The 14,677-nt window shown below is 46.0% G+C and overlaps 2 protein-coding genes across 13 annotated transcripts in view; one reads left to right on the forward strand and one right to left on the reverse strand.

Annotated features, from left to right (window-relative positions):
• Positions 1-10,016, reverse strand: part of SRPK2 (SRSF protein kinase 2) — a 212,137-nt gene extending 202,121 nt beyond the window's left edge. For 3 of the 11 annotated variants that reach the window (XM_068276255.1, XM_068276249.1, XM_068276246.1), the window contains exons 1-2: positions 9,787-10,014; positions 9,591-9,651 (exon numbers count right to left, since the gene is read on the reverse strand). In XM_068276255.1, the coding sequence (XP_068132356.1) occupies positions 9,591-9,651; positions 9,787-9,877 (152 nt within the window). In that variant the 5' untranslated portion in view covers positions 9,878-10,014. Of the gene's footprint in view, positions 1-9,590; positions 9,652-9,786 lie in introns of those variants that run through there. The other 8 variants (XM_068276257.1, XM_068276256.1, XM_068276248.1 and 5 more) reach the window with 6 other exon arrangements.
• Positions 9,808-14,677, forward strand: part of PUS7 (pseudouridine synthase 7) — a 94,265-nt gene continuing 89,395 nt past the window's right edge. For both annotated transcript variants that reach the window (XM_068276258.1, XM_068276259.1), the window contains exon 1: positions 9,808-10,245. The gene's annotated coding sequence lies outside the window, so the exon portion shown is untranslated. The remainder of the gene's footprint in view (positions 10,246-14,677) is intronic.

Here is a 14,677-nt window from a genome sequence, read left to right on the forward strand (position 1 = left end):
CTTAATAGTCGGTGGTTCGTTTTTTGTAACGATCGTCGTTAGTAAAGGGAACGATCGTTACAAACCACTATAGTCGCATGTGTGTACGCACCTCAAGTTTGGCCTCCAATTTTATCTTGCTTCCCAGGGTGGGATCTCCTACACTGATGTACCCTATCAGTTAAGAGACAGCAGTATTGGGTAACATTTATCTTTTTGCACTCATATTTTAGTTCTTCTGTTTTTTTCATGCTCTCCACTTCATTCACCCTTTCTCGTGTATTCACCTCATTGGGCTCTCTTCACAAAAAGTCTCATAAATTACTAATTTATCACCTTATTGTCAAACAAAACAAACAAGAAAAAAACCCTTTCAGCACATTTACAAGCAAAATAATCTCTGAAAGCAAGTTGTTTTCCGGATTAACTTCATTTCAATATTTTTTTTTTTACCTTAAAGAAAACCTGAAATGAAAATTAAAAGTCAAAATAAGCATACACAAGTCATACTTATCTCCTGTGTAGTCTACTCCTCAATCTCTTTTTCCCCTCCTGCGTCCTGTCTGTCCACTGTGATGAATGGAATTCTCCGTCCTCCATTTTGAAAATGGCCATTAAACCATAACAGGTTTCTGGTCAGCACATAGTTAAACTAACATCGCCCACTTGAGCCATAGGGAAACATGGACACATCAGTTTTCCTCTCAGCTGTAACTGACAGCAACTGATCTATTTCAGTTCTGACAAAATGTTGTCAGAACTGGAAGGGATCACTGTCAGAAGAAAATGGTGCGTTTCTGAGAGGAACTGATGGCAAAGTAACTATGTAATGTTCATTTGAAGTTACCTCATGTGTTTATTTTAAATAATTTTACTCAGTACAGGTTCTCTTTAAAGACTTACCTCATTTGCCTCAAGAAATATGGCCACCAAGTCCTGCCGCGCTTGCGCAGTTGTCCAAGTCCTCCTCCAGCCTTGTCATGGCTCCTGGCAGTCTCATGGACGTAAATCACGCGAGACTGCCAGGAGCCATGACGAGACTGGAGGAGGACTCAGAGCTGTGCAGCCGCACTCACGGATATGACAACTGCACAGGCGCAGCAGGACCTGGTGGCCATATTTATTGGGGCAAATGAGGACGACCCGAGGGATCAGGTCGGATCCCGACCTCAGCCTGAAATGAACAATGACACCATGGCAGAATGAAACAGAGGGCGCAGATGGCGTCCTCTGTAGATAAAACTTGCAGCCAGGTATTTCACTTTAGACTACTCCTCGCCTCGTAAGTCCTTCAATTATATTTTTGCTCTTTGGGAGCTTAGAAAAGTAACAGATAAGGTGAAACCAGAGTAAAACAGGTGAAAAAGCTTTGTGAATCATGCCCTTTACGTTCACCAATTTATGCCGTGCAACGGTACATGTGACTTATTAGGTACCCACACCTGCAACAGCATGTCGCACCATTTGCCGTAACGTTATATACTAAGCAGTGTTTTGGGGACAAAAAAAAAAAAAAAAATTAAAAAAGTGGCTTATAGTAAATTCCCTACCAAGTGTAATCCTGCCCCCTGCCTTATACAGAGCAGTGTGGTCACATTTCTGGTCGTCCTCCCCTCCCAAGCAAATTATGTATACATGTATTTTGGCTGCCCCCTGCCAGCGTGAAATATGTATACGTGCATTTTGGCAAGCCCCCCGGCCAGACTGGAGCAGTATATGCATGTATTTCGGCCTCTCCCCAGCATATGCAAAGTGGTGTACAGCATTTACTTACCCTCCACTCCACCAGCTTTAGCATGTATACATAGTCTGCTCTGGCGGTAGGACACAGAATTCAAGCTCAGTCTTCCCAGCATGAGTTCACACGCAGAGCACACAGGCACAGAATGCCGCCAACTTGCCCTCTGCTTGCCTGTTATTTGCCTGCAGTTCCCTAGCTAGCTGCTAGGCACATTTTTTATAATTGCCCTTTAGGAAAGTGCAATTAATATTTGTATGTATTTTAATAGCACTGACATCTTCTGCAGAGCTTTACAGCATACTTTGTTAAGTCACTACCAAGTCACTCCTGTGCTACAAGAAACATGCCGCTAAAATCCATGCCAATGGTTAAAGTAAAAGGAAATGCTAGCACAGGTTAGCTACATTTCAGGTTCTCCTGACTAGGAGTACAGTGGAGAGTATTTATACCTGCCGCATTTCCCACCCCCCGCAGTGCTACCACAACCAAATGATACCCTATGGGAGAAGTTCATACTTCCCCACATTGCGGTACACTTACGCTGCGCCGTAATTCCCTGATTTAAAGAGGAACTCCAGTGAAAATAATGTAATAAAAAAGTGCTTCATTTTTACAATAATTATGTATAAATGATTTAGTCAGTGTTTGCTCATTGTAAAATCTTTCCTCTACCCGATTTACATTCTGATATTTATTACATGGTGACATTTTTACTGTGGGCAGGTTATGTAGCTGCTCCTAGCTGTTTTGGCTGTTAGACAGCTGTAAACAGCCAATTCCTGTCTGTGAACCTTGCTACATTGTAACAAACTGCCAAAAGTACCGCGGTCCCAGAGCTTCTTGTGGGAGGGGTTTCAGCACAAAATCAGCCATACAGCACCCCCTGATTGTCTGTTTGTGAAAAGAAATATATTTCTCATGTAAAAGGGGGTATTAGCTACTGATTGGGATAAAGTTCAATTCTTGGTTGGAGTTTCTCTTTAAAGAGACACTGAAGCGAAAAAAAAAATGTTGATATTATGATTTGTATGCGTAGCACAGCTAAGAAATAAAACATTAAGATAAGATACATCAGTGTAATTGTTTCCAGTACAGGAAGAGTTGAGAAACTCCAGTTGTTATCTCTATGCAAACAAGCCATTAAGCTCTCCGACTAAGTTAAGGTGCCCATACACTCGTCAGATTGGCAGCAGATAGATAAGAAATGCATCTGATGATCTATCTGATGCGTTTTTTAGAACATTTTTTACCAGGATAGAATTCCAATAGATTTCAGTTTGAAATCTATTGAAATTCGATCTGATGGCATTTTTTTGCCATCAGATTTCCATTAAGGAAGGCCAATGCAAACTGATAAGCAATCTCATCAGATCGACCTAAATTTTCCACCCTGCCAGTTCGATGGAAATCCATCATCGATCGAATCGGCCATCGATCGGTCGATTGGCCAACCGATTTGCAAACGATCAATCGATCGATCGGGATCGATCGGTCGGCCAGAAAATCGGCTGAGTGTATGGGCCCCTTTAGTTGTGGAGAGGGCTGTTATCTGACTTTTATTATCTCAACTGTAATTGAACTGTTTACTTTTCCTCTGCTAGAGGAGAGGTCATTACTTCACAGACTGCTCTGAAAGACTCATTTTGAATGCTGAGTGTTGTGTAATCTGCACATATTATAGAATGATGCAATGTTAGAAAAAACACTATATACCTGAAAATAAAAGTATGAGAATATTTTCTTTGCTGCTAATCTTCTAGTAATTATTCATAGTACACAACCAATTCACTATATCATATTTTTTTTCTCTTCAGTGTCTCTTTAAAGGACCACTATCGCGAAAAAAGTAGGCAGTTAAAATCTTACAAAACCGTCAGGCTTTGGGCCCGTCCATCTCCTCATAGGGGATTCTCTGGGTTTTCTTTGTTTTCAAAAGCATTTCCTGAACAGCAGTTTAACTGCCAAAATAGTAAGATACCAGCCGGCCTCCCTAATCACTTGCACACTAGTTTGTCAGTTAGACTTTGCAACTGCTGTTCAGGAAATGCTGTTGAAAACAAAGAAAACCCTGAGAATCTCCCATGAAGAGATGGACTGGCCCAAAACATGTCGGTTCTGTCAGATTTTAAGTGCCTACTTTTTCACGATAGTGGTTCTTTAGAGCCCGTTTCCACTACATGAAGATTGGATGCGGAATGGATGCAGAAAAACTGACTCCAATTAATCCCTATGGGCTTGTTTCCACTAAATGCGATTTTTCTGATGCAGATTTTCCCATAGGCATTCATTGGAGTCAATTTTTCTGCATCCAATCTACGTGTAGTGGAAACAGGCCCTTAATGCTAGCACATACTTACGTTACCACAGAGCTCCTGCGGCGATCTGCATCGGGCCGGAATTCATGTTAGTTTGTGGCGACGCAGGCTTCTTTAAAGAGAACCCGTGGTAGGGTTCTGACAATGCTAGCTGCACACAGAGGCTGGGTCTGCCTATACAGCCCAGCCTCTGTTGCTATCCAAATCCCCCCTAAGCCCCCCCTGCGCTCTACTATCCCCCATAAATCACAACCGCGCTGTCGACATGCAGCGTGTCGCAGTCGGCTGTGTTTACCTCTATAGTGTCAGTCTGATGCTCCCTCCGCCTCCTGATTGGAGGGAAGGGACGCGGGCGGGGACCAGAGCTATGCAGGAGGCGGAGGGAGCAGCAGACTGACAGTACAGATGTAAATGCAGCCCGCACAGCGCGGTTGTGATTTATGGGGGATAGCAGAGCGCAGGGGGAACTTACGGGAGATCTGGATAGCAACAGAGGCTGAGCTGTATAGGCAGACCCAGCCTCTGTGTGTAGATAGCATTGTCAGAACCCCACCTTGGGTTCTCTAAAGAAGTTGGCATCGTGATGTTGTGGCACGCATGCGTAGAAGCATATTTTTACAATACGCTTTCCGTGCACTTCCGCATACCCAAAGCAGGAAATGACCACAACCAAATGCTAGACAGGGAACACAATGTGAAGGCCTGTTTTTGGCAGTGCGATGGGCACGACTCACCGCATTACTAACGCCAATTCATAGTGTGAAACCAGCCTTATACTCAAGAATATAAGGCATGTTGACACTTATGGTTTCCAGTGACGCATCTCAATAAATTGATTGTAAGCAGTGCCGGCTTGCTTTCTGAAGTGAGAAGCAAATCACTGTATGCAACATAATGCTCGTGCAACGTGCGGTGCAACTTTCCTGTTCTGTTGCTTTCCTGTTTTTACATGGAACCCAATTCAATTCCCACTGTAAACTTACTAAAAGGAAATAAATATGTCAGCCTCCATATTTCTCTCACTTCAGGTGTGCTTTAATCAAAAAAAAAAAAAAATCTAAACAAAGATCAGTATGAAATTAACATGCCAACAACAAACAGAACACGTGCATTTTCAAGCACACTACTCAAAGCACATTATTTAGGCATCAAACTTTAATACAGTAGAATCTTGTTACAGTAAACCTCTGGCTATAGTAAACTCAGTCCACAGGTCCCGAACTTACCTGGGGCTTCCCGCAGCCCCCTGGACTCCTGCAGTGCCCATGACGTCCTCCTGATCTCCTCCAGGTGGAAGCGGTGACCCCCAGAAAGCAGTTGGCGGCTACTGCGCATGCACGTCACCTACCGCATGCACCCTGGTAGCACTCCCGACGCCGGCAGCATGTTGTGATACTGTAGTCCCTAGGATACTAACGCCCCACAAGCACTATTGCAGTCTAACTTTCTGCATTAAAACGCCTCTATAAAGTCACACCGCAATGCACCACTGTGAATGTAGCTTAAAAGATAATGATCTACACCATCATTTTTTTCTGTTTCAAATGGTTTATTGAAAAATTTTAAAATTTAAATTAAAAAAAACAAACAAAAAAAAACCTTTAGTATAACGGCAGTGTAATAATGTGAACTTGAGATACATAAAGACAAAATAAAAAAAGACAACCTCGGTATACTTGCTATAAGCATTAATTTCTAAATAAATAGTAGGCTGCAGGGTGTCGCTCACAGCTCTGTCTCCCAATCATATGCAACGGAGAAAGGCCAGGAAGGCCCAAGAGAAGAGAAAAGAAATATGACAGCCATAAGGAAATTGAACAGGGAAGAAAGGAAAGAAAAAGAGAAAGAATAGAAAAGGGAATAGAAGTAGCACCAGGGGCAAAGCTACACCAGAACGGAGCCAAATATAGTCTGCTCACCTGCATTAGGACGAGCCAATCTGGAGACGCCAGTGATCCCAGATCTTAATCGGTCCTGTCTTCCAAAACACTGGCCATCCTCTTTTTTTTTAAAGAAAATTTTGCAACCAGATACAAGCTTAAATTTAGGTGCTACTGTGCGCTGTGAACCTGTTTCTTTGTACTGTCAACATGCTACTTGACATTATGAAATGCAAATGCAAATACGCATGCCAAAGGAAAGTGCAACAGATTTTTGTGCAATTTCAGAACCCATTCAATTAAACCAAATGGAACAGTGCATGCAAGCAGGCAAGCAATGCAGAATGCGATAGGTTTTAAAAACAAACACACTTCAAGCACATGTGCAATACAACACACTAAGTAAAAGTTTAAAGCAAATCACACACGTGGGAGTTACAAAAGTAAATTTTATCTAGTGTCAAAGAGCTCAAAGTCAACGTGTCAAATTCACAATACAGCTATATGTTATGGAGTAACAGAAACCTGGCATGTAATCTGAAAACAACCACTATAAACACTGCAGCCTAACTACAAGTGTAATTGTAGCACTCAATTACGTATGCAGCCAAACTGGAAACTGATCCTGTGAGTCAGAGCAGGAACAAGGAGCAGGACTGGCCCCTTTCTAACAGCTATCCCAAGATTCCATTGGGCATAGAACACAAAGATGATCAAAGAAAAAGAATACATAAGAACATACTATTACAGCTGTCATATTAGTGTGTCATAAGCTCAAAGAAACAAAGCACTTCTGCCTACACCAAACTAAGGCATAATCACAATAGACGATTGAAATCCTACCTAAAGCACTACAAATAAATAAAAGGAAGACAACAAAACTAATAGAACTAATCTCACCAAGTACCTCTCAAACGTTGTATTGCCACATTGCTTTTTGACCAATAAACCATGGGGATCAATGCAAGTGTCAGTTTGTGTCAATAGACTCACAACACTTGTATTACTAGACTAGAAATGCTAAAATGTAATTTTGCCTTTTCAAAACAGAAGATGTTTGCGATAATTCAGCTTTAAAGGAATTGTGAGGTGAGAAAGCCAAATAAAAAGTGCAAGAAGCATAATGACCTAATGCGCACTAGAGTCTTCATTTCATTTCCCCCTGCGCCACTCCAATCAGCTGTAATCCTTGATGGAGTAGGCCCCACCCCCCTTGGTTCAGGATCTTTGACCTGGAACAAGTATTCCCCGTGCATGCACAGTTCGAGCCCTGAGCGTGATGTGCAGATTGTTCTTTACTGAAGCAGCAGCGACACTACCAACGGCCTTCCGAGAGCGGCAGGGGCGTTCACAGCACTGGCAGCAGTACAAGCAAGGCCGTTGGGTCAGTGAAGAACAAACTGCGCATGTTGTATAGGGCTTAAACTGCACATGCGCAGGGAATGCTTGTTGCAGGTCAAAGGGGGCCTACTCCGGGACTGATTACAGCTGATTCGAGCCCTATGTGGGCGCGGGGGAGGGGGGCGGCAGGACTGAGCAAGCAGTCAGTGTCAGGAGGTCATTCTGCTGACATGTGTGTGCACTTCTGATTTGGCTTTCTCTCCTGTGGTTTCCCATGATGCATCACTCCTGAACATACAAATCATCGCTTTATGCCCCTGGAAGCAAGGCTGCACATACAGAACCATTAGTGAATGGTGACACATTTTACACAGCCACATCAATCCAACATGCAGACCGCCTGTTTATGACTATTTAACCCTCATCTTGGCATGGTTTGACATAGCTCTGTGGCATAAGGCTAAAGGTAGGTACACACATCAGATAAATGTCTTTGGAAAATGAAAGATCACAGACCAATTTTACCCCCTTCCATGTAGCAGGAGAGCCATACCAACACAGTCTATTCTATTGAGCTGAACTCCCCATCAGATAAAAATCGTTGCAAGATACTGCACACAAAGATACTGCACAAATGCAACAGATCAGTATCGGCAAAAGATCCGTTCCGGCAAAATGCATTCATAGTCTAGGATATCTGCAGATCTCATACACGCCTTGTTTAACGGACCTTCATCTGCAGATCAGACAATCATCTGCAGATCTGAAGATCCATCCTGTTGGATCTGATCTGCAGATAATTGTCCGTTAAACAAGGTGTGTACGAGATCTGCAGATATCAGACTTTGAATGCATTTTGCAGGAACGGATCTTTTGCAGGAACTGATCTTTTGCAGATACTGATCTGTTGCATTTGTACAGTATCTTTGTGTACAGCATCTTGCAAAGATTTTTATCTGATGGGGAGTTCAGCTCAATAGAATAGACTGTGTAGGTATGGCTCTCATATTACATGGAAGGGGGTAAAATTGGTCTGTGATCTTTCATTTTCCAAAGACTTTTATCTGACGTGTGTACCCACCTTTAGACCAATACTATGGTCAGAGAGATGTTAATTTCAAGCTCATACAAAATATCTTAACTAAATGCACATATATAGAGCTTGATCTAGAATTGAAATGCAGTAGCTAATGCTTTTCGTTGGTCTAATACCAAGTTGCATAAATTCACAAAACGAACATAAGATATGCATTGAAATTACAGCACTAGTCAATTTTAGAGGACACAGCAGGAAACCTCATATGGAAATTCAGGTAACGTGATTGAGTGGACAGCACCTTTTCGAATGACTAGGTTTCCAATAGGTTGTATTAAACTACGCCCACAGGATTTGGCAAATTACAGCGCTTTGTGTTGTAAGTGGATACGGTGATTGAAGGACTGTTCACTACGACGTTTCCTACTGGGTCCCCTAAATTAGACTAGTGCCAAAATTACTCTACTATACATAGTTGCTATCAGAAAATACCAACCTACATTTTAAAAGACGTTCCATAAAATAAGTACATTTGAAATCGGCGCCGGTTGACTTGGGCGCAGGATACAGCGGTATATGGCTGATCCTGCTTCTGCACAAGTCCGGCCGATTTAATTACTATTCCCCCTCCAGGCCGCCATGGATAGTGGGGGAATGAAATATATCGGCTTCCAGCGATTGCTGGAGGCCGAATTATTATGTTTTTAAGCAACCTCGGCTCCGTCTTCTGACGGAGCCGACGATACTCACTGAGCGCTGCAATAGGAGTGATTCCTATTGAAGTCTATGGAGGCACCGGCTGCGCCCAAATCTAGCAGCGCTGAAAGGCACTGCTCCGCATAAAATGAATTAACTGATCTTGGGTCATCACAGTGTTTTTGGTAAATTAATTTATATCATATAGGCTATGAGTGCTCTGTTGTCCCTCCATTTACTAAATATATTTGTTATTGCAATGTAGAATAGTGTAAACTGATTTCTGATGCACCAGCTAAAGACAATCTGGAGGCATTTTACAGAGAGAAACCACCACACTACACTGAAGAGACAATGAAAAGAACTGCATTAGCAGTCTCCAACACTTTACAATGATGGTACAGTAAAAACACATCCAGCAGCAGAATAATAATGACCCTACCACACACGTATGTAAACAATCTCTCCATTCATAAATGGAAAACATGGGACAAAAAGGAACAATGTAGTGGGTGCAGTGCCTGATCAGCACACACACTGACAGAAAGGGGACAGCCCACCTCCCGTCGGGCTTCTACTCCAGGTGACAGGCAGCTACTCACTTTTTCCGAGCCTTCTCCTTCTTTCCTTTCGGCCTCCTCTTCCGGGCCTGCATTGCCAGCACTGGATAAAGAGAGAACACGGAGGTACGTTAGGAGGAGGGAGAGAGGTAACACGTACGGTGACAATGGCGCCAGCGGCAGTGATGAGAGGATGTGCCCAGCTGATGAGATGCACAGGAGATGATGCTTTGCTTACCCTTCCCCGAACTCATCTCTTCTGGGCTTTGCGCGCCGCTGCCGGTGCCGGCCGGGACTCTGTCCACGCAGGCGCAGCCCTCAGCTTCCATGGGCTGAGTGAGACCGCGCCGCACTACGCGCCGCTTCTATATACTGCGTCACCCGCTCCCTCCTCTGACTCCTCTGACTCCTCTCCTAGGCAACGGCGGCCTCCTCCTCGGCTCACAGCCGAGCTGTATGGTAGACAGAGAGATAGATGGCGCTCTTACCATGCACTTTTACTCTCGCTGGTGTTTGGGAGGACTGGAGGTCAGGTGGTGGTGGCGGCGGAGGCTGAAGAGAGAGTATATCCACGTGTTGAGCGCAGCTAGACGGGCTGTGGTCTGTCCGCGGTTTGCTGGGCTAGTCAGTTTCCTAAGCATCGGCGTCTCCTGCCTTTCTCCCGCGTGGCAAGACCAGGTCCGTCCTCAGCAGACAGGTCAGTCACGCAAAGCAAGTATAGGCCAGGCTACTCCATGTAGCTACGAACGTCCTGCAATGTATGCTGTGCTTGTTTTTAGTTGTTTTTTTCGTGAGACACTATAGTTGTGCTCAGTCTCATTATAACGTGATGTGATACCACATTGCTCAGAGCGGATTGTAAACCTAAACCTTGCAATGTCATGCAATGTTACATAGTTATATGGCTTGTTACAATAACATACGTCCATCGAGTTCAACTATTTTGTGACACAACTCTATTTTCAAAGGTTATTGTGAATGCAGTCTTATACAAAATTTACTTACTTACCTGGGGCTTCCTCCAACCCTAGAAGCTGTTATATATTGAATGTTTTACCGATAAAACGTTCAACAAATATATAACACCTTAGGGCTCAATTCACAGAGCTTTATCAAACACTTTATCAAATGTTTGATAATTTTCCTCATGGGTAAAATGTAATTTTGAATTCACTAAGGTGTTATAGATTTATTGATCATTTCATCGATAAAACATTCGATAAATCTATAACACCTAGTGAATTCAAAATTACATTTTACCCATGAGGAAAATTATCAAACGTTTGATAAAGGGTTTGATAAAGCTCCGTGAATTGAGGCCTTAGTGAATTTAAAATGAGATTTTACCCATGAGGTAAATTATCAAACGTTTGATAAAATGTTTGATAAATGTTTGATAATGCTCCGTGAATTGAGGCCAAAGTGTGTCTCTTGCTGCAGCTCCGCTCTGCCAGTTTCCCGAGGCCCCCTCCACAGCGGCTGCCGACCTGGCTGCAGACTGACGTAGAGCGGAGCTGCAGTGAGGGACACACAGGCTTCTAGGGGTTGGAGGAAGCTTCAGGTAAGTAAATTTTATTTTTTTAATTTGCCTCATACATCCTTTAACCTCCTTAGCGGTAACCCCGTGTGTGACACGGGGTAAGCCGCCGGAGGGTGCCGCTCAGGCCCTGCTGGGCCGATTTACTTAATTTTTTTTTTGCTGGACGCAGCTAGCACTTTGCTAGCTGCGCCAGCACCCCGATCGCCATCGCCGCTATCCGGTGCGGCGCGCGGCCCCCCCCAGACCCCGAGCGCTGCCTGGCCAATCAGTGCCAGGCAGCGCCGAGGGGTGGATCGGGTCTCCCAATGACGTCGCTGACGTCATTCCGCCCGGTCGCCATGGCGACGGGGGAAGCCCTCCAGGAAATCCCGTTCTTTGAACGGGATTTCCTGATCGCCTATCGCCGGAGGCGATCGGCGGGGCTGGGGGGATGCCGCTGAGCAGCGGCTATCATGTAGCGAGCCCTCGGCTCGCTACATGATTTAAAAAAAAATAATTAAAAAAAAACTGCTGCGCTGCCCCCTGGCGGTATTTTTCATACCGCCAAGGGGGTTAAAGGACCACTATTGCAAAAATCCATAACATTTTAAATACATGTAAACACAAATATGAAGTACCGTATTTTTCGGACTATATGGATCAAGGACTTCCTCACAAACAGGACGCAACAGGTCAGACTTGGTAGCTGCCTCTCCCAAACGAGGACCACAAATACTGGCGCCCCCCAAGGCTGTGTACTGTCTCCGATACTGTTTTCCCTGTACACGAACAGATGCACCTCAACCGCGGACTGCGTTAAGGTAATTAAATTTGCGGACGACACCACCATCCTTGGTCTCATCAGTGAGGGGGACGAACGCACCTACCGCAGTGAGATTGAGCGAATCTGCAGCTGGTGCAAGGACAACATGCTTGTCCTAAACGCTGCAAAGACAGTCGAGCTGGTTATCGATTTCAGGAAACGCCCCCCCCCACTCAGCCCGGTACTCATCGAAGGCACCGAAGTCACCAGAGTATCAAGTGTTCGGTTTCTGGGCACTACCATCACCAACGACTTGAGATGGAGTGAAAACACCACCAAATGCCAAAAGAAGGCGCAGCAACGGCTGTTCTTCCTAAGACAACTCAGGAAGTTTGGCATGCCGCAGGAACTGTTATCAAGCTTCTACACTGCCACCATCGAGTCAATCCTGTGCTCATCTATCATCGTGTGGTATGGGGGTGCCACCACGAGCGACAGGTACAGACTTCAAAGAGTAATCAAGGCAGCGGAAAGAATCATTGGGTCACCCCTGCCACCTCTGGACCTCCTCCACGCATCCAGATTGAAAACAAGGGCATACAGGATCACGAATGACCCGCACCATCCCGGTGGCCGCTTTTTCAACCGCATGCGCTCGGACCATCGTTTCAGAGCTATTTCCACCAAAACCTCCAGGCACAGGAACTCCTTTTTCCCCCAAGCAGTGTGCCTTCTGAACTCAAGTCACACACACAGAAAAACTAAATAGAACACCTGCGACCCAGGCCTAATTAAATATGTACTTTTCCGTGGTTCCGCACGCAGTTTTTGCACTACAATACCCTAAAGTCTCTTGTCTGCACATGTTTTGCTTGCACTATGTTGTTTTATTGTTCTATGTCTGTCATTGCATGCTTTGCACTACTATGTCTTATGCCGATGTGTACCACAAACAATTCCGAGTGTGGCAACTGCTGCACTTGGCGAAATAATTCTGATTCTGATTCTATAAGACACACTTTTTCTCCCCTAAAAGTGGGGGGGGGGAAGTTCCTGCGTCTTATAGTCCGAATGTTCAGAAAGTTGTCCCCCACAGGCAGGTGCAGGACGTAGCGGAAGCCTTTACCTATCCAGCCGCGGCTCCTAGTCCTGCATCCTGCTTTTTATTTCTCCAGATTGAGATGAAGCGGGCTCCTAGGTGCTCTGGCTTTTATCGGCTTCCATGTGGATGATGAGCGGCACTTGGGCTCCCTGGATGCCCTGTGCTCGCTTGTTAGGTGGCAACGCAACACATCTGCAGCTCCACCACCGCTGACATTGTTTCTTTGCCGCCGCCGCTGCTGCTGCCTGTTACTGCAGTTCCAGATGGTCCTCGTGACACCAGCAGGGCTCCGGGTTCACTAGCGCTGAGGATTCCCCCGCCGAGATCCCAGTCGATGCCTGTGCAGCTAAAGGGGATGGCCCACGTGACTCCAGCTCCTCCACCGCCAAGAAGGATTCCGCCCGCCGAGACCCCGACCGATGCCTGTTACCGGGCGCACTAAGTGGGCAGCTACACCGGATGGCCCACGTGGCTCCAGCTCCTCCACCGCCAATAAGGATTCCCCCCGCCGAGACCCCGGCCAATGCCCGTTACCGAGCGCACTAAGTGGGCAGCTACACCGGATGGCCCACGTGGCTCCAGCTCCTCCACCGCCGAGATGGAATCCCCCTGCCGAGACCCCGACAGATCTTAGTTACACCACGTGGTTCCAGCATCACCAACGCTGATGATTCCCCCGCCGGGACCGGACCAATGCCTGCTGCAGCCTCATTGGCTGGTCCCTTCTCTCCTTCCCTCCCCATCCAGACACCCCGAGTGTCAGCTGCAGGCTGCCTGCGGCAACCCCCCCCAAAACCTTACCCCCCACCCCCACCCCCTGCGAGTGACACCCGCCCGCGATCGGTGGCAGCCCCCCCCCGCGATCGGTGGCACCCAAACCCCCCCCCCCCCCCCCCCGTGCGAGTGACACCCACGATCGGCAGCACTACCCCCCCCCCCCCCCCCCCCGCGAGTGACTCCCTCAAAACGACCGACATCGCAAGCAAAACGACCGACATCGCAAGCAAAACGACCGACATCGCAACCGCCCGCAAATTGACATCGCAATCATCCGAAACCCCCCCCCCGCGACTGACAACGCAATCGAGCGCACAGCTCCCCCCACCCCAACTGACAGCGGGATCGCACGCAACCGACATGATCGCTCCCCGCTGAGTGCCTAATACACACGATGCGTTTTCCCGCTCGATCCGCGGGTCGATTAGATTATTTCCAACATGCTCGATTCGGATTTCGATCGTTCCTGCCGTCGATTTGGCATGATTAACATGTTGGAAATAATCGAATCGATCCCGATTGACCCGCTGATCGAGCGGGAAACCGCATCTTGTGTACCGAGCATAAGACCAGAGACTAGTAGGAGTGTCTGAGGGCTGGGACTTGGGAGGGCTAATGTATAATTAATCAGGAAGCAGGGTAAGGGAGGATATGACATCACAATTGGCTTCAGACAAGACAGACAAACATGGAACCTGCCATGAGCTGTCAGGAGCATCATTCTCTGCATATACTATATAAAAATTCTGTGAAATCCAAACGTGGACAGTGAAATGCATATGTAATGTAAGTACAGCCAGTATTTAGCTACTGATCTGTGTTTTTTGTCTCTGAGACCCTATACCTAACAGCTCCTCTTTAATCACAGGACCCTCTATAACTTAAGGCTACTTACACACTAAGACGTTGCGTTTTAGGGGACGTTATAGTCGCATAACGTGCCCCTAACGCAACGCATGGTGGTGCGG

This window comes from Hyperolius riggenbachi, chromosome 3 (genome assembly GCF_040937935.1).
Source record: "Hyperolius riggenbachi isolate aHypRig1 chromosome 3, aHypRig1.pri, whole genome shotgun sequence".
Classification (NCBI taxonomy): domain Eukaryota; kingdom Metazoa; phylum Chordata; class Amphibia; order Anura; family Hyperoliidae; genus Hyperolius; species Hyperolius riggenbachi.